Genomic DNA, 20,617 nt, shown 5'->3' with positions numbered 1-20,617 from the left:
TCCACTGCCTCTCGCCCTGTATCAGGCAACTTCCAGGACGCCCTGCGTCACTAAGCAGCCAATCTCCACTTCCGGACGCATCCCGCCCCTTCTCCACCCCTTTCAGAGACAGCGCGATTGCGATTTAGGTTTCCGCGCATTTAATTGGCGAAGCTGGAGCGCTAGTCTTCGCTGATTGGTGCCGGGAAATCTGCCCCATAGACACCCGCGGGGCGCAGAGTTTCAGTAGTCCGTGGGTTTCCCGCCAGCTGCAATCTTGGACCATAATCATGGTGGACACGATGGAGTTACCGAGGTCGCGCATCAACGCCGGCATGCTAGCTCAGTTCATCGACAAGCCTGTCTGCTTCGTAGGGAGGCTGGAAAAGGTATGCGGGTTCGCAGTCATGGGCTCCCCTGTCCGTAGCTGGAGGGAGGGACCCCGTGACCGCCTGGGTGGCGGATTCTGAGTGGATAACGGGAAATGAAAAAGGACGGAAAGCCTCAGATCACTGTGCTCCCGAATCCTGTATTTTGCAAAAGGAGACTTTTTGGAAATTCTTTAGCTGTTGTAGCCCCATTTTGGCGCCTCTTTTGTGACAAGGAAACAAGGCGTTTTCAGATGCTCTGCGTTCTAAATTCCAGTGCCCGTCGCCTCCGTTCTGGCCGTGCTTACATAAAGGAAATTAGAAACACAACTCCCATATCTATCTTCAGATTTCTTAGTTTACTCAGACGTGATGGACGCCGACAAAACTAATCCGCTGGTTTCCTTCTTTTCTGAAATTACTTCTTTTTGCAAACCTCGTTTCCTCGTAATCGCTTCTCTGTAAAACATGCCTTGACTGTCCGCTTTGGGTCCCGTAGTAGCGAGTTATCTAACCCCACTATTACAGTGAAGTTCCCTCATTCTGCAGGCGAGAAACAGCCCCAAAGTCTTGGAATCAGTGACCTGAAAAGCTGAGGAAAAGAAAACTGTTATATAAAGACTTATTTAGTAGCTCATTTCATCCACACATCCTTTTCCTTAAATGAGTGTTGGTCTGACTTCCCAAGTAGGGAAACTGAGTATGAGTGGTAGGTGGTTGACTAAAATGCTCAGAAACTCAGCAAGTGGCAAAGGTAGCATTCAAACGCGATCTGACAGCGCTCTTTACAGCTGCTTCCCAGGAGTAGGACACAGATATTCTAGCAACCAGTTCTCCTTTTACTTCATCATGCCTGATTTTTAAAACATACCCTCCATGGGATATGTGCTAAATCATGAGTGCCAGCAGCTTTCACTTTTCGATAGGGTGGGCTTCCTTTGATCTGTTATTAGAATAGGGTTGCCATATTTAGCAAATACAGAACCTACTTACACACTACAAAAAAAAAAAAAATCCTTGTTTATCTGAGATTCAAAATTAACTGTGTTCCATGAAGAGATTTGGTAACATTAGATTATAATTTGAACTAATAAGTTGAATAAACTGAATGAATAGAACGAATAAATTGTTCAAAAAACAGTTGATTTGTGCTCAACTAAGGATCAATGTACTCATCTTTTGTCAAACTTTTTTGTTGTTTCAGTGAGATTTTAATCTTATGTTTCGTTTTTAGATTCATCCCACTGGAAAAATGTTTATTCTTTCAGATGGAGAAGGAAAAAATGGAACCATCGAGTTGATGGAACCCGTATGTTTAAATATTAATAAGTCTCATATATATTATAGTTAATTCATCTGGATTGGTTTGTTGCCGATGTTTCTAATTTTTTGGAATGAATTTAAAAAGAATGAGCTGGTAAAACATCCCTGGCTCTAAAATTAAATTCTTGTACTATTCTCTCATTATATTTCCTTTTACATTTTTAACCAATGATTTTTTGGGTTTCATGATTTTTTAACATATCCCATAAATACTGGATAACAATTCTCATTCCTTATGAAAGACCATAAAATCACATAAGAAAAATTTAGGCCGGGCGCGGTGGCTCAAGCCTGTAATCCCAGCACTTTGGGAGGCCGAGACGGGCGGATCACGAGGTCAGGAGATCGAGACCATCCTGGCTAACATGGTGAAACCCCGTCTCTACTAAAAAAAAAAATACAAAAAACTAGCCGGGCGAGGTGGCGGGCGCCTGTAGTCCCAGCTACTGGGGAGGCTGAGGCGGGAGAATGGCGTAAACCCGGAGGCGGAGCTTGCAGTGAGCTGAGATCCGGCCACTGCACTCCAGCCTGGGCGACAGAGCGAGACTCCGTCTCAAAAAAAAAAAAAAAAAAAAAAAGAAAAATTTAAATTGCTCTTTTCTTCCTCAAGAGATTTTTTGTTTTCTTTTTGTTTTTTGTTTTGAGACAGGGTCTCACTCTGTTGCCCCAGGTGGAATGCAGTGCCACCATTGTAGCTCACTGCAGCCTTAGCCTCCCGAGATCAAGTTGCTCCCATCTTAGCCTCCCCAGTAGCTGGGACTACAGGCATGCTCAACCATGCCTGGCTAATTTTTGTTTTGTTTTGTTTTTTGTAGAGATGGAGTCTTCCTATGTTGCTCAGGCTGGTCTTGAACTCTTGGTCTCAGGCAATCCTCCTGCCTCGACCAGCCCCTCAAGAGTTTTAAATTTTATTTTATTTTCTATTTTTGTTCATATATTTCAGTTTTTACTTATTTATTTTTGCATTTTATGTTTAACATACTTAAAACTTGTTTTGGCATTTTGTCAAGACAAATCCATATGCTATTTGGTTAATGTATACAGAACACATTGTGAAATACAGATGATAGAAGATTCCTCTCATAGGAAATTACTGCTTATAGAAATGCTGGACATTTTCAATAGTGATTTCGGCTTTAACTTGAATTGTAGCTTTGGACTTGAAGCTACTACTAAATGTAACAGGAATGTTAACATGCTGACAGTTAAGTACTCAAACATTTGTTAACAAGTTACATTTTAACTTTTGCATTGGTAATTTTTAAAATTACTTTGTTACTTGAAGTGAAAGATTAGTAACCTATGTAACAGTTTTCCAAATTAATTGTCAACTGAAAATGTGATAACACCAAATTGATGTCTTGTTCTGTGTCTTAGCTTGATGAAGAAATCTCTGGAATTATGGAAGTGGTTGGAAAAGTAACCGCCAAGGCCACCATCTTGTGTACATCTTATGTCCAATTTAAAGAAGACAACCATCCTTTTGGTAAATAAAGCATTCTAGTATTGACTGGTTTTATGTAATTAGCAGGAAAACTTTTTATTTTTAATTTGATATATATTGGTCTAGAGATTTAGTACTGCTATATTTTCAATTTCTATAGAATTTTGTGATCCTAAAGGAAAATGGGGGTACATTTTGTTTTGACCTGCTTCTAAGTAGTGCTTATATATGTAAGAAACTCAGTAAAGATTAATTAATATTTGTTGAAAGATAATATTTTTAATATAACAAAAATAGTATTAGTTTTTTTGTTGTAATATATGAATTGAAGGAACTGAATAATGCATAACACCCAAACACTACCAGGCAGAAACTGCCTGTATAATGAACGTCAAAATGGATGGTACTCCCATGTCTTTTTTTTTTTTTTTTGGCATCCCAGTTAAATACAAGAATCCATAATCCATATCTCCATTTCTAGAAATTCACTTCCAAAAGGGTGAGAAAAAGGAAATAGGTAAAAATATCTTAGATAATAATTGATGTTACAACTTTCCACTGTAAATTAAATGTTTGCTTAAATGTTTCTTTCAGATCTTGGACTTTACAATGAAGCTGTGAAAATTATCCATGAGTTCCCTCAGTTTTATCCTTTAGGGATTGTGCAAAATGATTGATCGTGATGGATTTTCATGCAATTGCAAATGAGCTATATTAAAGACTATTAAAGGAAGCCCCTCTTGTTTGAGGGAGAGATTCTGTGCTTTCTCATATTTAATTTACTCTTTTTAAGATATTCCAACCTAGAGGTTTTGATGGAACTGATGTATTGACAGTTCTCACCTAAGTCCTTTTATAAAGAATTGCTGCTCCAATATATGGTCAGATTAGATGCAAGAATAAAGCAGTTGTCTGAGTTTAGGTTTCTATTTTATTAATAAAAACTAAAATGGTACATACTATTGGTCTTTTCATTTTCATTGTTTTAGTCATGTATTCAAGCATAAACTTGAAATTTCATAGCTGTAAGGTCAAGATTTAGACCTACCAAATAAAACCTTGGGTCAGCAGTGTTAGGGATTTACTCACCTTTTCCCAAACTATACCATGATAATTATTTCCTTGATACTCTACTTATAAGATGAATTAGATGACATTAAAAAGGCAAAGAGAGACTGGGTGCAGTAGCTTACTCCTGTAATCCCAATACTTTGCAAAGCCAAGGCAGATGGATCACCTAAGGTCAGGATTTCGAGACCAGCCTCACCAATATAATGAAACCCCGTCTCTATTAAAAATACAAAAATTAGCTGGGCGTGGCGGCAGGCACCTGTAATCTCAGCTACTCAGGAGACTGAGACAGGAGAATCGCTTGAACCCAGGAGGCAGAGATTGCAGTGAGCCGAGATCGTGCCATTGTACTCCAGCCTGGGCAACAAGAGCGAAACTCCATCTCAAGAAAAGGCAAACAGAATCTTACATCTTCTGTAATTTGTGAAGTATCTCTTTTTCTGGCTTGGTTTGGTTTTGTTTTTGTAGAGACAGGATCTCACTCTGTTGCCCAGGCTGCAATACAGTGGTACAATCATGGCTCACTGCAGCCTTGAACTTCTGGGCTCAGCCTCCCGAGTAGCTCAGACTACAGGTGGGCACTACCACACACAGCTAGGTTTTCCTAAATTTCTGTCTAGAGATGAGGTCTCACTGTGTTTCCCAGGCTGGACTCAAACGCCTAGCCTCAAGCAATCCTACGGCCTTAGCCTCCCAAAGTGTTGGGATTACATGCCCAGCCTTCCTGGGTTTTAAAACATTTACTAAATTCCAAACAAGGAATATATGGTCATTGAAAGAGTTGATGGAATCATTTGACTTTTTTATTCTTTTTTTCTTCTTTTCAACTGTCATTATCTTTAGTATGGAATTTCTCTCTAGCACCATGTTGGAGGTGAGCAGGGAAGATGTGGCAGGTTTGGAATAAGGTAGTATAGAATAACTGATGACCTGTGTGGCCAGTTAGGTTTTATGGCTTGACCCATTGTCTTGAATAAGGAAATAAAATAATTCTAAATCCATATAGATTACTATATACCAAAAATATTTAGTTTTAATTAGTATAATCTTAAATTTCAACTTCTGTCATCCAAAAATACTCTGCTCATTACTTGAGGACATTGCCATAACCACTTACGGTAAAGCGTTCTATTACGTGAAATGAAGATAGCTGTACAATTATACGCTGTATAATGACTTTGGTCAATGACAGACTGCATATATGATGGTGGTCCCATAAGATCATAATGGAACTGAAAAATTCCTGTCGCCTAAAGACAAAGGCATGATAACGTCTTAGCACAATGCATTACTCACATGTTTGTGGTGATGCTGGTGTGAACAAGCAGCACGGTAGGCTGCACATAAAAGTATTACACATAGAATTATGTATGGTACATAGTACTTGATAAAATACCATGTTATTGGCTATGTGTTTACTATTTCTCATTATTTTAAACTATACCCCTACTTACAGGAAAAAAGGTAACTGTAAACAGCCTCAGGAGATTCCTTCAGGAGGTCTTCCCAAAGAAGGCCTTATTGTAGGAGATGACAGTTCCTTGCATGTTATGGCCCTTGAAGAACTTCCACTGGGACAAGATATGGAGGTAGAAGACAGTGATATTGATGATCGTGACCCTGTGTAGGCCTAGGCTAGTATGTGTGCTTGTGTTTTAGTTTTCAACAAAATAGTTAAAATGTAAAAAGAAAATTTAATTTTGAAAATAGAAAAAAGTTCATAAGAATACAAAGAAAAATATTTTTGTTCAGCTGTACAGTGTGTTTTAAGCTAAGTGTTATTCAAAAAGAGTGAAAATGTTTTTAGAAAATTTACCTTTTTTATTTATTTGCTTATTTTTTTGAGATGGAGCATTGCTCTGTCACCTGGGCTGGAGTGCAGTGGCACGATCTCAGCTCACTGCAACCTCTGCCTCCCGGGTTCAAGTGATTCTCCTGCCTCAGTCTCCCGAGTAGCTGGGACTACAGACATGTGTCACTATGCCCAACTAATTTTTGTATTTTTAGTAGAGACAGGGTTTCACCATGTTGGTTGGCCAGGATGGTCTCGATCTCTTGACCTCGTGATCTGCCTGCCTTGGCCTCCCAAATAGCCACGATTACAGGCATGAGCCACCGCACCTGGCCTACCATACCTTTTCTATGTTCTGTGTGTAGTGGTGCATGCCTATAGCCCAAGCTACTTGGGAGGCTAAAGTGGCAGGATAGCTCGAACGCAGGAGTTCGAAGCTGCAGTGAGCAATAGTCATGCTGCTGTGTACTTCAGCCTGCATGACACAGCAAGACCCCATCCAAAAAAGAAAAGTTAAAAAAAAATTAAAAGTGCATAAAGTAAAAAAGCTACAATAAGCGAGGGTTAATTTATTATTGAAGAAAGAAAAATATATTTTTATAAATTTAGTGTGACCTAAGTATGTAAAGTCTACAGTAGGGTCCAGTAATGTCCTAGGTCCTCACATTACTCACCACTCACTCACACCTGGAAGCAGCTTTCAGTCTGCAAGCACAATTTATGGTCAGTGCTCTATATAGGTGTATCTTTTTTTTTTTTCTTTTAAATACAGGGCCTTGCTCTGTTACTCAGGCAGGAGTGCGCCTCCCACCTCAGCCTCCTAAGAAGCTAGGACTACAGGTACACACCATTACATCCAGTGAATTTTTGTGTTTTTTGGTAGAGATGGGATCTCATTATGTTACCCAGTCTGGTCTAGAACTCATTTTTTAATCTTCTGTACTGTAATTTGTTTTTTGTTTTTTGAGATGAAGCCTTGCTCTGTCACCCAGACTGGAGTACAGTGGCATGATCTTGGCTCATTGCAACCTCTGCCCCCCAGGTTCAAGAGATTCTCTTGCCTCAGCCTCCTGAGTAGCTGGGATTACAGTTGTCCACCATTGAGCCTGGCTAATTTTTGTATTTTTAGTAGAGATGGGGTTTCATCATGTTGGCCAAGCTGGTATCAAACCCTTGACCTCAAGTGATCTGCCCACCTCGGCCTCCCAAAATGCTAGGATTACAGGCCTGAGTCACTGTGCCTGGGCTATACCATATTTTTACTGTATTTTTTCTACAGTTAGATATACAAATACTGACCATTCTATTAAAACTGCACAAAGTCTTCAGTACAACAAGATGCTGTATAGGTTTGTAGCCTAGGAGCAATAGGATGTATCATCTAAGTTTGCGAAAGTATGCTGTGTGAGGTTCACACAATAATGAAATTGTCTAATGGTTCATTTCTCAAACGTATTCCCATTCAGAGACTAGTTGAAAATGTGGAGAGACATCAGCCAGTCTCAATAACAATGTTGTCTTGAATGCCAAAGGAGTCTGCATTAGTCCATGTTCACACTGCTATAAAGATACTCCCCGAGAATGGGTAATTTATAAACAAAGGAGGCTTAATTGACTCACAATTCCACGTGACTGGGGAGGCCTCAGGAAACTTACAATCATGGTGGAAGGGGAAGCAGGCACCTTCACAAAGCAGAGAGAGAGAGAGAGAGAGGAGAGAGCAGGGAAAACTGCCTTATAAAACCATCAGATCAGCTGAGCACAGAGGCTCACACCTGTAATCCCAGCACTTTGGGAGGCCGAGGTGGGTGGATCATTTATGGTCAGACATTCGAGAATAGCCTGCCCAACATGGCAAAGCCCCATCTCTACAAAAAAATACAAAAACCTGGGCATGGTGGTGCATGCCTGTAGTCCCAGCTACTCCAGAGGCTGAGGCAGGAGAATTGCTTGAACCCAGGAGGCAGAGGTTACAGTAAGCTGAGATCCCACTTACTGACAGAGCAAGAATCCGTTTAAAAAAAAAAAAAAAAAAAAAGCCAGCAGATCTCATTGTGAACTCACTCACTATCATGAGAACAGAATGGGAGAACCGCTCTATGATGTAGTTAGTTATCTCCACCTGGTCTCTCCCTTGACAAATGGGGATAACGGGTACTACAATTCAAGATGAGATTTGGTTGGGGATACAGAGCAAGCCATATCATTCTGCCCCAGCCCCTCTCAAATCTCATGTCTTTTCACATTTCAAAACCAATCATGCCTTCCCTCTCAATAGCCCCCCCATGCCTTAACTCATTTCAGCATTAACTCAAAAGTCCACAGTCCAAAGTCTTATCTGAGATAAGGCAAGTGCAAGTCCTTTCCACCTATGAGCCTGTACAATCAAAAGCAAGTTAGTTGCTTTCTAAATACAGTGGTGGTACAGGCATTGGATAAATGCTCCCATTCCAAATGAGAGAAATTGACCAAAACAAAGGGGCTACAGGTCCCATGCAAGTCCAAAATCCAGTGGGGCAGTCATTAAATATTAAACCTCCAAAATAATCTCCTTTGACGTAATGTCTCACATCACGAGCACGCTGATGCAAGGGGTGGGCTCTCATGGCCTTGGGCAGCTCCTTCATGGGCTGGCACTGAGTGTCTTTGGCTTTTCCAGGCACAGGGTGCAAGCTGTCAGCAGAGCTACCATTCTGGGTTCTGGAGGATGGTAGCCCTCATCTCACAGCTCCATTAGGCAGTGCCCCAGTAGATACTGTTGTGGGGGCTCCAATCCCACATTTCCCTAATGCAACACCCTAGCAGAGGTTCTCCATGAGGACTCTGCCCCTGCAGCAGACTTCTGCATGGACATCCAGGTATTTCCATACATCCTGTGAAATCTAGGTGGAAGTTCCCAAACCTCAACTCTTGAATTCTGTGCACTGCAGACCCAACACCATGTGGAAGCTGCCAAGGCATGGGGCTTGCACCCTTGGAAGCAACAGCCCAAGCTATACCTTGGCCCTTTATAGCCAGGTCTGGAGCTGGAAAGTCTGGGATGCAAGGCACCAAGTTCCGAGGCCGCACACGCAGCGGAAATCTGGTCCTGCACAGGAAGCCATTTTTTTTTCCTCTTAGGCCTCCAGGCCTGTGATGGGAGGGGCTGCCACCAAGATCTCTGATATGCCCTGGAGACATTTTCCCCATTGTCTTGGCAATTAACATTTGGCTCCTCATTACTTATGCACATTTCTACAGCTGGCTAGAATTTCTTCCCAGAAAATGGGTTTTCTTTTCTTTTTCTTTTTTCTTTTTTTTTTTCTTTTTTTTTTTAATTATACTTTAAGTTTAGGGTACATGTGCATAACGTGCAGGTTTGTTACATATGTATACTTGTGCCATGTTGGTGTGCTGCACCCATCAACTCGTCAGCACCCATCAATTCGTCATTTATATCAGGTATAACTCCCAATGCAATCCCTCCCCCCTCCCCCCTCCCCCCTCCCCATGATAGGCCTCGGTTTGTGATGTTCCCCTTCCCGAGTCCAAGTGATCTCATTGTTCAGTTCCCACCTATGAGTGAGAACATGCGGTGTTTGGTTTTCTGTTCTTGTGATAGTTTGCTAAGAATGATGGTTTCCAGCTGCATCCATGTCCCTACAAAGGACGCAAACTCATCCTTTTTGATGGCTGCATAGTATTCCATGGTGTATATGTGCCACATTTTCTTAATCCAGTCTGTCGCAGATGGACATTTGGGTTGATTCCAAGTCTTTGCTATTGTGAATAGTGCCGCAATAAACATACGTGTGCATGTGTCTTTATAGCAGCATGATTTATAATCCTTTGGGTATATACCCAGTAGTGGGATGGCTGGGTCATATGGTACATCTAGTTCTAGATCCTTGAGGAATCGCCATACTGTTTTCCATAATGGTTGAACTAGTTTACAATCCCACCAACAGTGTAAAAGTGTTCCTATTTCTCCACATCCTCTCCAACACCTGTTGTTTCCTGACTTTTTAATGATTGCTGTTCTAACTGGTGTGAGATGGTATCTCATTGTGGTTTTGATTTGCATTTCTCTGATGGTGAGTGATGATGAGCATTTTTTCATGTGTCTGTTGGCTGTATGAATGTCTTCTTTTGAGAAATGTCTGTTCATATCCTTTGCCCACTTTTTGATGGGGTTGTTTGTTTTTTTCTTGTATATTTGTTTGAGTTCTTTGTAGATTCTGGATGTTAGCCCTTTGTCAGATGAGTAAACATTAGCCCTTTGTCAGATGAGTAGATTGCATCTTTTGCTGTGCAGAAGCTCTACATCTACATCTACAGCCATCTGATCTTTGACAAACCTGAGAGAAACAAGAAATGGGGAAAGGATTCCCTATTTAATAAATGGTGCTGGGAAAATTGGCTAGCCATAAGTAGAAAGCTGAAACTGGATCCTTTCCTTACTCCTTATACGAAATTAATTCAAGATGGATTAGAGACTTAAATGTTAGACCTAATACCATAAAAACCCTAGAAGAAAACCTAGGTAGTACCATTCAGGACATAGGCATGGGCAAGGACTTCATGTCTAAAACACCAAAAGCAACAGCAGCAAAAGCCAGAATTGACAAATGGGATCTCATTAAACTAAAGAGCTTCTGCACAGCAAAAGAAACTACCATCAGAGTGAACAGGCAACCTACAGAATGGGAGAAAATTTTTGTAATCTACTCATCTGACAAAGGGCTAATATCCAGAATCTACAAAGAACTCAAACAAATTTACAAGAAAAAAACAACCCCATCAAAAAGTGGGCAAAGGATATGAAGAGACATTTCTCAAAAGAAGACATTCATACAGCCAACAGACACATGAAAAAATGCTCATCATCACTGGCCATCAGAGAGATGCAAATCAAAACCACAATGAGATACCATCTCACACCAGTTAGAATGGCAATCATTCAAAAGTCAGGAAACAACAGGTGCTGGAGAGGATGTGGAGAATTAGGAACACTTTTACACTGTTGGTGGGATTGTAAACTAGTTCAACCATTATGGAAAACAGTATGGCGATTCCTCAAGGATCTAGAACTAGATGTACCATATGACCCAGCCATCCCACTACTGGGTATATACCCAAAGGATTATAAATCATGCTGCTATAAAGACACATGCACACGTATGTTTATTGCGGCACTATTCACAATAGCAAAGACTTGGAATCAACCCAAATGTCCATCTGCGACAGACTGGATTAAGAAAATGTGGCACATATACACCATGGAATACTATGCAGCCATCAAAAAGGATGAGTTTGCGTCCTTTGTAGGGACATGGATGCAGCTGGAAACCATCATTCTTAGCAAACTATCACAAGAACAGAAAACCAAACACCGCATGTTCTCACTCATAGGTGGGAACTGAACAATGAGATCACTTGGACTCGGGAAGGGGAACATCACAAACGAGGCCTATCATGGGGAGGGGGGAGGGGGGAGGGGGGAGGGATTGCATTGGGAGTTATACCTGATATAAATGACGAATTGATGGGTGCTGACGAGTTGATGGGTGCAGCACACCAACATGGCACAAGTATACATATGTAACAAACCTGCACGTTATCCACATGTACCCTAGAACTTAAAATATAATAATAAAAAAAAAGTTATACTAGATATTAACAGAATTGCTCTAGATTTCTACTAGTCAAAGAGAGAGGAGTCTTTGCAGTTGGCAACACTTATTGTTGCACACGGATAAATTCCGGTATTATAGAGACTCAGTTGCAAAAAAAAATTAAAGAACAGGCTACTTGGTTAAAATGAAAAAAAAAAAAAAAAAAAGAAGTGACAAAATTAAACACAACTCTGAAAGCATCTCTTCATAAGGTGAGTTAAATACTCTGAGTGATCAACTAGTATTATTACTAAATTTATAGAATTTTGAGGTTGTCTTTTTTCTAAAGTGAAGTTGTCTTTTAAAAGTATTAATTTAATATGCATGTTTTTGTGTATAGCTTTCCAGGACTTTCTCTATATAGACAAACTATCTGTTCATAGGACCTCAATATACTATTCTGCAACATGCATTTTTTCTTAATATGTCTTGGCAATTGACATATAGAGTCATCTCATTGTCTTTAATGGTTCCAAAATAGCCCATTGTACCAATGTTCTCTAATTTATTTAATCCTTTAATTAGCCTTCCCCACTAAGAAGAGGTCCTTATAAGTGGGGAACCTGAAGTTAAGCCTGCCTTATTGGTATTTGCCAATGTCTAACCTAGTGCATGAATAAATTAGCCTATCCAGCCTAGTTTAGGAAGTCACAAAACTGAAAGGAGAGGTAATGAAGGCCTGCACCCATTGTCAGAACTGTGACAATGATAGGAGGCAAGGAGTTCAAGAAATATTATGTTGGATTTCATAGGATTCAGTGATGATGCTAAGCGTTAAAGAGAGTAACAACCAAGAAAGAGATCAGTGGGTTAGAAGGCAATACATTTGCTTTGGTACAAATTAAAGTATTTGATAGGTCCTTTAGTAAAGATGTCCAGAAGGTATTTGGAAATGTAGGACCAGACAGATTCAAGACAAAATTTGCTTAAAATATTTAAACTAGAAAAAGTTAGAAAAGTAGAAAAGGTAAGAGGTAAATCATGCCTTATCTGCAATCTCAAAATCAAAAATGGTTTGAAAAGCATTTTCTAAGACAAAACTCATTTAGCTGCAACACCTGGTAAAAATTGTAGTGAGGGCCAGGCGCGATGGCTTAAGCCTGTAATCCCAGCACTTTGGGAGGCTGAGACGGGCGGATCACGAGGTCAGGAGATCAAGACCATCCTGGCTAACACGGTGAAACCCCGTCTCTACGAAAAAATACAAAAAAACTAGCCGGGCGAGGTGGCCGCGCCTGTAGTCCCAGCTACTCGGGTGGCTGAGGCAGGAGAATGGCGTAAACCCGGGAGGCGGAGCTTGCAGTGAGCTGAGATCCGGCCACTGCACTCCAGCCTGGGCGACAGAGCGAGACTCCGTCTCAAAAAAAAAAAAAAAAAAATTGTAGTGAGGCCGAGGCGGGCGAATTACCTAAGGTCAGGAGTTCGAGACCAGCCTGGCCAGTATAGTGAAACCCCATCTCTACCAAAAATACAAAAATTAGCCGGGCATGGCGGTGGATGCCTGTAGTCCCAGCTACTCAGGAGGCTGAGGCAGGAGAATTGCTTGAACCTGGGAGATGGAGGTTGCAGTGAGCCGAGATTGTGCCACTGTACTCCAGCCTGGGTGACAGAGTGAGATGCTGTCTCAAAAAGAAAAAAAAAAAGAAAAAAATGCAGTGAGGGTTATACAGTCTACATATACTACTATAGTAGTCATAGTCCCTATCTCGCTTTGTGTAAACATTCATATATTTCATTGCAGAAATATTAATAGATTTGATTAAAGAGTGTGCCCCTCTCTGTGTAAAGTGTTACAAATTATATGGTTGTTACAACCTATGACTTTGCTAAAATCCCAAAATTCAGAATTTTGAAGCATATGTGGCTTCAAAAGTTTCAAGTAAGGGATTGTGTTCCTAAATCAAGGCACAGAGTGCAGAATTGAGAACATCATAAAATAAATGACAGAACCTTGGTGGACCTGCACCATTTATGGGGCAGAAGTGAGAGTGAATGGGATGAGGAACAGGATCGTTGAGTTGGGAGAGGAATCACAACATTGCCTGACAACTATTAAGTATTCAATAAATATTTGTTGACCGAAAGAATATAGTGAAAGGCAAGGAAGAGAGAGTTTCAACCACGCCAATAATGCCAGCACTTTGAAAGGCCGAGGCAGTTGGATCACTTGAGACCAGGAGTTCAAGATCAGCCTGGGCAACATGGAAAAACCCTGCCTCTACTAAAAATACAAAAATTAGCTGGGCATAGTGGTGCACAACTATAATCCCAGGTACTTGGGAGGCTGAGGCACGAGAATTGATTGAACTCAGGAGATGGAGGCTGCAGTGAGCCGAGATTGTGCCACTGCAGTCCAGCCTGGGCAAAAGAGCAAAACTCTGTCTGAAAATAAATAAATAAATAAATAAATAAGTAGTGAACAATGTGTTCTGAAAGCTCAAAAACAATTGAAAAATGAGGATTAAGAATAAAAAGCTGCCACTAATTCATAATATACAGCACACATTTCTAAAAAGGATTAAACTATAAAAAGGGAAACATTGGAAAAAGGAAATGGTAACTACAAAAACACCCAACCTAATATAGAAAATATAATCAGGCATTGACTTTAGCCACAGATCTTCCTGGGAAGCTAAGAAAGGAAAGGAACAATAGGTTATAGAGTTTTAATATCCTTAAATTCACTAGGACAATCAAACTTTTTACTAACATTGAATTTTTGAAGAAATATCAAGCACAATCTAATGTAGGGAATGAATGATGAACTACAATATCGTTGTCTTTGGTTGTAATTTTACAGATGTTCTTCCAGCGTTCACTTTTATTTTCATCTGAAAGTGACAAAATTGAACACAACTCTGAAAGCCCCTCTTCATAAGGTGAGTTACTTGCTCTGAGTGATCAACTAGTATTATTACTAAATTTATAGAATTTTGAGGTTGTCTTTTGTTTTTCTAGAGTGAGGTTGTCTTTTTAAGGTATTAATTTAATATGCATTATATTATTTAATAAGCACTTGGAGTAAAACTCCTGGGCTAACTACTGGAGATACAAATAAACAAGGTCTAAAACTGCCCTATGAAATCTCAGTCAACAGCTGTCTAGTATAATCTCTAGCAATGTCTCCACTCTTACTAGCTATTTAGTATTTAACTAGTCTAAGGTTTCAAAGAAATCCACCAGCATTAACAATAAGCAAATTCTGTAGGTTCTATTTCGTGAAACTCCAATTTGGTTTCTTATTTAATTTGCATAGAATTTGATTGATAGGTTGCTAAAAAAATTAATAATTCTGGAACCACAGGTTATCTTCCCTAAGAAGATGATGTTAAATCGAGAATACCAATAAAGCATGTGTTTTAAGTTACTTTCTAATAGTGATGTTGGTTTGAGGTAAGCCACTTATGTTTTTTATGACCCCATTTGACCTACAGCATGACGTTTTGAGATGGCTAATTAAGGCCAGAAGTGTAGGCCATGAACAATTTATAGTGTAATACATTCATATTGATTGCAAGGATAAAACTGTAGTTTGCATACTATTGTTTCTTTACATATTACAGAATGTAAGTTTTAGACAAATGTGGCTTTTGCATATTAAAAAAATGCAGTTTCAACATGATTGTTTCTTTGGTGGGCAGATAAAGAACAACAGTGAGGTATTCAAGATGCAAAATTCAGAAAACTTCCAGTTACCAAAAAATAGTGAGGGCTGTAAGTTGAAAGAAAGGAAAATATATGAGCAGAGTGACAGTTTTGGGCAATGCCATAAATGACACTATGACTTAATTAGCCCTCTTTTCTAAGCAACTATTCATTTTTCACAGGGGTTTGAAATATTACCCAGGAAAACAAGCCAATGATTTTGGCTGTGAGAATCTCATACCATAAAATGTTAAGGTAATATAGTTTATTTAATAATGGGCTTAAATGAATGGTTTTGTTAAAAGATCTTAGTATCTTTTCACCTGAATCTTTTTTTTTTTTTTTTTTTTTTTTTTTGAGACGGAGTCTCGCTCTGTCGCCCAGGCTGGAGTGCAGTGGCCGGATCTCGGCTCACTGCAAGCTCCGCCTCCCGGGTTCACGCCATTCTCCTGCCTCAGCCTCCCAAGCAGCTGGGACTACAGGCGCCCGCCACCTCGCCCGGCTAGTTTTTTGTATTTTTTAGTAGAGACGGGGTTTCACCGTGCTAGCCAGGATGGTCTCGATCTCCTGACCTCGTGATCCGCCCATCTCGGCCTCCCAAAGTGCTGGGATTACAGGCTTGAGCCACCGCGCCCGGCCTCACCTGAATCTTGAAAGATAATTAGCAGGGAGAAATCTTCTGTTGGATAATTACTAATTAAAAACTAGATAATTTAGCATATTTTTACCTTAGCTACTCAATTAGGAAATATTTATTATTTAGATGGTAACATTTATTTTCATTAATTTAATTCTGCTTAACACATGATCATTTAAAGTTAAATTGTGTCAAGTAAATTTATCATAACCTTATAGAAAATCAGAAACAGTGCCACATTTCACTCAAATGTTTTAATATTTTATTTAGCATTTGAGAGCTTTAAATATTATGAAAATATTGGAACCGATGAGAGAATACACTTTTCTTTTTAAGAGACGCATCTATTCTTTTAAGTGATCAGGGTCCCATTAAGTCAATTATTTTTTCCATATGGCTCAGAAATGTATGTCTTTGTTGGTCATGTATTTGATTGACCTTTTATGAAAGGCAGACAGTTGACCAGGGGTTGCCTCATTTTAGAATCTCCTCAGAAATGACTAAATGTTTTCCAGATGAGCATACTGTGGACCAAGTGGGGAGCTAGGAATTAGAAATCATTGCCTCTAAACCAGGGGAATTTGTGGACTATTTCTGTTGGGACTCAGTGACCTAAAGGAATTGACCTACTGAGCAATTTCTTTCCCTCTCCACCGTGTGAGTAAGTCACGAAAACAACTCAAGGTAAGACATACATATTTATGGCTGCGCACGGTGGCTGAAGCCTGTAATCCCAGCACTTTGGGAGGCCACAGCAGGTGGATCACCTGAGATCAGGAGTTTGAGACGAGCCTGGCTAACATGGTGAAACCTCGTCTCTACCAAAAAATACAAAAATTAGCTGGACATGGTGGCACACGCCTATAATCCCAGCTACTCAGGAGGCTGAGGCAGGAGAATCGCTTGAACCCAGGAGGTGGAGGTTGTTGTGAGCCGAGATCGCACCACTGCACTCCAGCCTGGGTGACAGAGTGAGACTTTTTCTCAAAAAAAAAAAAAAATATATATATATATATATATTATACACACACACACACACAACACACACACACACACACACACACATGCACCACTTGTTTCCATAGAATAATTTAAGGCAGCTGCAAAGGCTTCTATCTTCTTTACCAAATGTAAACTTTAGTTACCATTGGAGGTATGAGGGGGCCATCAATTTATTACTGTGTTATTTGACACCGGACCACTCATCTGCCCAAATTGGCACTAATATCCCACTTTATCCCTTTTTAAGGAAAATAAAAATAACATTTCAATAGGAATAAAATATGTCCTATGTTACTTTTCCTCCTTTATCTATCTCATAACCTATTTATATATGTGTATATATATATGTATATACATGTATATGTATACACACACACACACACACACACATATATATATATATTTGAGATGGAGTCTCACTCTGTCACCCAGGCTGGAGTGCAGTGGTGCGATCTCAACTCACTGCAACCTCCACCTCCTGGGTTCAAGCGATTCTCCTGCCTCAGCCTCCCGAGTAGCTGGGACTACAGGCATGTGCCACCACACTTGGCTAATATTTTGATTTTGTATTTTTAGTAGAGATGGGGTTTCACCATATTGGCCAGGCTGGTCTCAAACTCCTGACATTGTGATCCACCTGCCTCGGCCTCCCAAAGTGCTGGGACTACAGGTGTGAGCCACCACGCCTTGCCCAACATACAAATTTAAGAATACATTTTAAGCAGTACAGGGAAAGTAAATGATTAGTATATACAAACGCTAAAACTCTACCTAATTTATTTTTCAAAAAAAATAATGCTCCATTGTCTGTTATTCAAAGTTGAATGGTTGGTACTTTTTAAAAGGAAAAAGGTCCCCGCAAAAGGGCCAAAATGCATTTGTAAAGTTCACCTAAAATAATTGGAAAATACACCAGTTATGTACACATTTATGTTTTCTTAATCGAAAGAACAGAAAGAAGTATAAGGCACCAAATGCTTCTAGGTATGACTCCCTAAACAATCTGGAACACAACATTTAGCTTCTGTAACTTTAAAACACAGGAACTAGAGATAAGTTGTCTGATAGATGGTCTTATTGGAAATTAGATTAGGGGATTGCAGGGATTTGGAGAAAGAAACTAATGCATAATGACACCCATTTGCAACAAAAGAACACTTCAAGGGATTTATCTAAAATACATTTCAGAAATGGATGATTTGGGTTGATGCATTTGAACCTTTAAAAATTTTATGAGTTAAAATAATTAAGTCAGTGACATTTAGAAACACTGCTGCTGCCTTCTGTGTTCTCAACAGATTCTAAATTCAGCTATATATCTCTTGTGATTACAAGATATGATTACAAATAGCAATAATTGTTGCAAAACAAATTACAGAGTGACACAGGAAAACATTCCCCCTCCAACAGAGAGGGGGAGTGGATTACCTCATGCATATAGCCTGCAGGTTATATAATAAAGATTGCAGACTTTAAAATGAAAAAGAAATGTATGCCAAAATAGAAAAATGATTTCATGAAAAACAAAGACAGATTCTTTTGTTTAGGGGAAAACACCTAAAGAATTGATGAGAAAATTCAGGCACAAATATTTAAGTGTTTATGGCTCTGGAAACTGTTTCTAAAAAGCTTATTTATTCATTTCCATAACTATTCATAGGACACAGTCATGCAAATAACAGCTTTATTCATATAGGACTTGAAAATATTACAATTATATTGCACAGTATTGCACAACAAATGTACATTTGTACATATACACAATATATTACATTTTTACATTGTATACATATAATTGTATTATAACAATGTTACATTTATATACATTACAACTTAGAAATGAGTAATTTCTACTTAGATTCAGTACCCAGACAAAAGTATTATTGTTAATTTTAACCCATACATTTTAGTAAGAAGTGGACAGAGCATTAGCATGACACATTTGAATTACTTCAGGATACATTTTTATATAAGTAACCTCCAGGAAGTTGCCACACACATAGCAATTATTGCAATAGAGATTCCAAGAAGTAGGCCAAGGGACCATTTTATTTTTGTCTGTGGCAGTTCATTCCTTTAACTCAGTTTTTCTCCATCTTTTTAAACCCTTCACTGACAAATATTAAAATCTGATGATTGAAGCTTCCCAGCTCAGCATTCTGTAACACCCTTCTTGCAGAACCTAGAAACCTAATAAAAAATTACTGGTAATGAGAAGACTGAATGTACCTTATAATAATTTCTTGGTTGTCTACCTGTTCAGTATACTACAAACTCCATGAGGATAGGGTGGGGAAACTGGAAGATAATGGATGGGAATGAAAAAATACTTCACTTTGTTTTCTTTATACTTCTTGACTTTTGAGCCATGTTGTGATGGTTAATTTTATGTGTCAACCTGGCTAGGCTAATGGATGCCCAGATAGTTTAAGACATTATTTCTGGGTGTGTCTGTGAGGGTGTTTCCAGAATAGATTCACATTTGAATCAGTAGACTGAGTAAAGATGATCCAGCCTCACCTATGTGAGTGGACATCATCCAGCCTATTGAGTGCCAAGGTAAAACGGAAAGGTGGACGAAGAATGAATTTTTCTATTCTTGAGTCTGAACATCCATCTTCTCCTGTTTTTGGCCATCAAAGCTCTTGGTTCTTGGGCTTTTGGACTCCAGGACTTGCACCCCCCCAGCGCGCGCGTGTGCGCGCGCACACACACACACACGTTCTCATACCTTCAGCTGACAGATACTTCATTGGCTCCTCTGGTTCTCAGGACTTCGGAATTAGACTGAATTGCACCACTGGCTGTCCTGGTTCTTCAGCTTGCAGATGGCTCTTCCTGGGACTTCTCAGCCTCCATAATCATGAAGTCAATTCCTGTGATAAATCCCCGTGTGTGTGTGTGTGGTGTGTGTGTGTGTGTGTGTGTATACTACTGGTTTTGCTTCTCTGGAGAACCTAATACACTTGTGAATAAATTTCCTGTTTGAAAATTAAACTAAAAAGTCCTCATGATAAAGATTTGTTCCTGAATAGTTAGCCCTCAGGTAAACCAGGTTCATTTTTCAATAGGATTCATTGTAACTGAATTGGCCAAGTCCAGTCACTTTGGTCTGTTAGTATATGAAGGTATCCTGAAAACAGGGAATCAGACATTTTGTTATTCTTGAAATTATGATTATTTCTATAGTAGAAACGACTGAGAAACAAGATGAATACCAAGGACACACACTGACAAGAAAATTATAAAGCATAATATGTTAAGCAATGTTATGACAAAAATTCTCTCTAAAACAAGACCATCGTGGTCCTTTGGCAATACTATTAGTCCCCCTCACCCTAATTGCTGTCAAGGTGTGGAGAATCTGGTTAAAAGAGAAATGACTATCATAAAAGAAACAAGGCACTGGGTGCAGTGGCATGCACCTATACTTCCAGCTGCTAAGGAGGCTGAGACAGGAGCCCAGGAGTTCAAAGCTGTAGTGCACTAGGATCACACCTGTGAACAGCCACTGCACTCCAGCCTGGGCAATATAGCAAGGCTTTGTCAAGGAAGGAAGGAAGAAAGGAAAGGAGGAAGGGAGGAAGGGAGGAGAGGGAGGAGACGGAGGAAAGAAACAGTGACAGTGAAAAAATTGACCAAAGCTAACTTTCAAATTATAGCAGACAAGGTGTATAAAGAGGGAATTACATATAATTCAGG

The 20,617-nt window shown here is 39.6% G+C and overlaps 1 protein-coding gene and 1 long non-coding RNA gene across 2 annotated transcripts; both read left to right on the top strand.

Moving 5' to 3' along the window:
• Nucleotides 1-13: 13 nt before the first annotated feature.
• Nucleotides 14-4,071, top strand: RPA3 (replication protein A3). Its single transcript, XM_033193452.1, has 4 exons — nt 14-368; nt 1,582-1,656; nt 3,048-3,156; nt 3,709-4,071. Exons 1-4 carry the CDS (start codon nt 270-272, stop codon nt 3,789-3,791), a joined length of 366 nt encoding a protein of 121 aa, XP_033049343.1. The 5' UTR covers nt 14-269; the 3' UTR covers nt 3,792-4,071.
• Nucleotides 4,072-14,427: 10,356 nt separating this feature from the next.
• LOC117072954 lies at nt 14,428-20,412 on the top strand. Its single transcript, XR_004433032.1, has 4 exons — nt 14,428-14,510; nt 15,459-15,531; nt 16,429-16,597; nt 19,688-20,412. It is a non-coding gene; the product is annotated as an uncharacterized LOC117072954 (long non-coding RNA).
• The last annotated feature ends 205 nt before the right edge of the window (nt 20,413-20,617 follow it).

Source organism: Trachypithecus francoisi, unplaced genomic scaffold (genome assembly GCF_009764315.1).
Source record: "Trachypithecus francoisi isolate TF-2019V2 unplaced genomic scaffold, Tfra_2.0 Lachesis_group4, whole genome shotgun sequence".
In the NCBI taxonomy this organism is placed as follows: Eukaryota; Metazoa; Chordata; class Mammalia; order Primates; family Cercopithecidae; genus Trachypithecus; species Trachypithecus francoisi.
This window is presented reverse-complemented; position numbering and strand designations above follow the sequence as displayed.

What these genes read in the sequence shown, in the direction of transcription:
- RPA3 (XM_033193452.1), top strand. Translation starts at nt 270, where the DNA reads ATGGTGGACACGATGGAGTTACCGAGGTCGCGCATCAACGCCGGCATG. An exon ending in TCGTAGGGAGGCTGGAAAAG is followed by an intron (nt 369 to 1,581) that starts GTATGCGGGTTC and finishes TTTCGTTTTTAG; the next exon opens with ATTCATCCCACTGGAAAAAT. An exon ending in CCATCGAGTTGATGGAACCC is followed by an intron (nt 1,657 to 3,047) that starts GTATGTTTAAAT and finishes TCTGTGTCTTAG; the next exon opens with CTTGATGAAGAAATCTCTGG.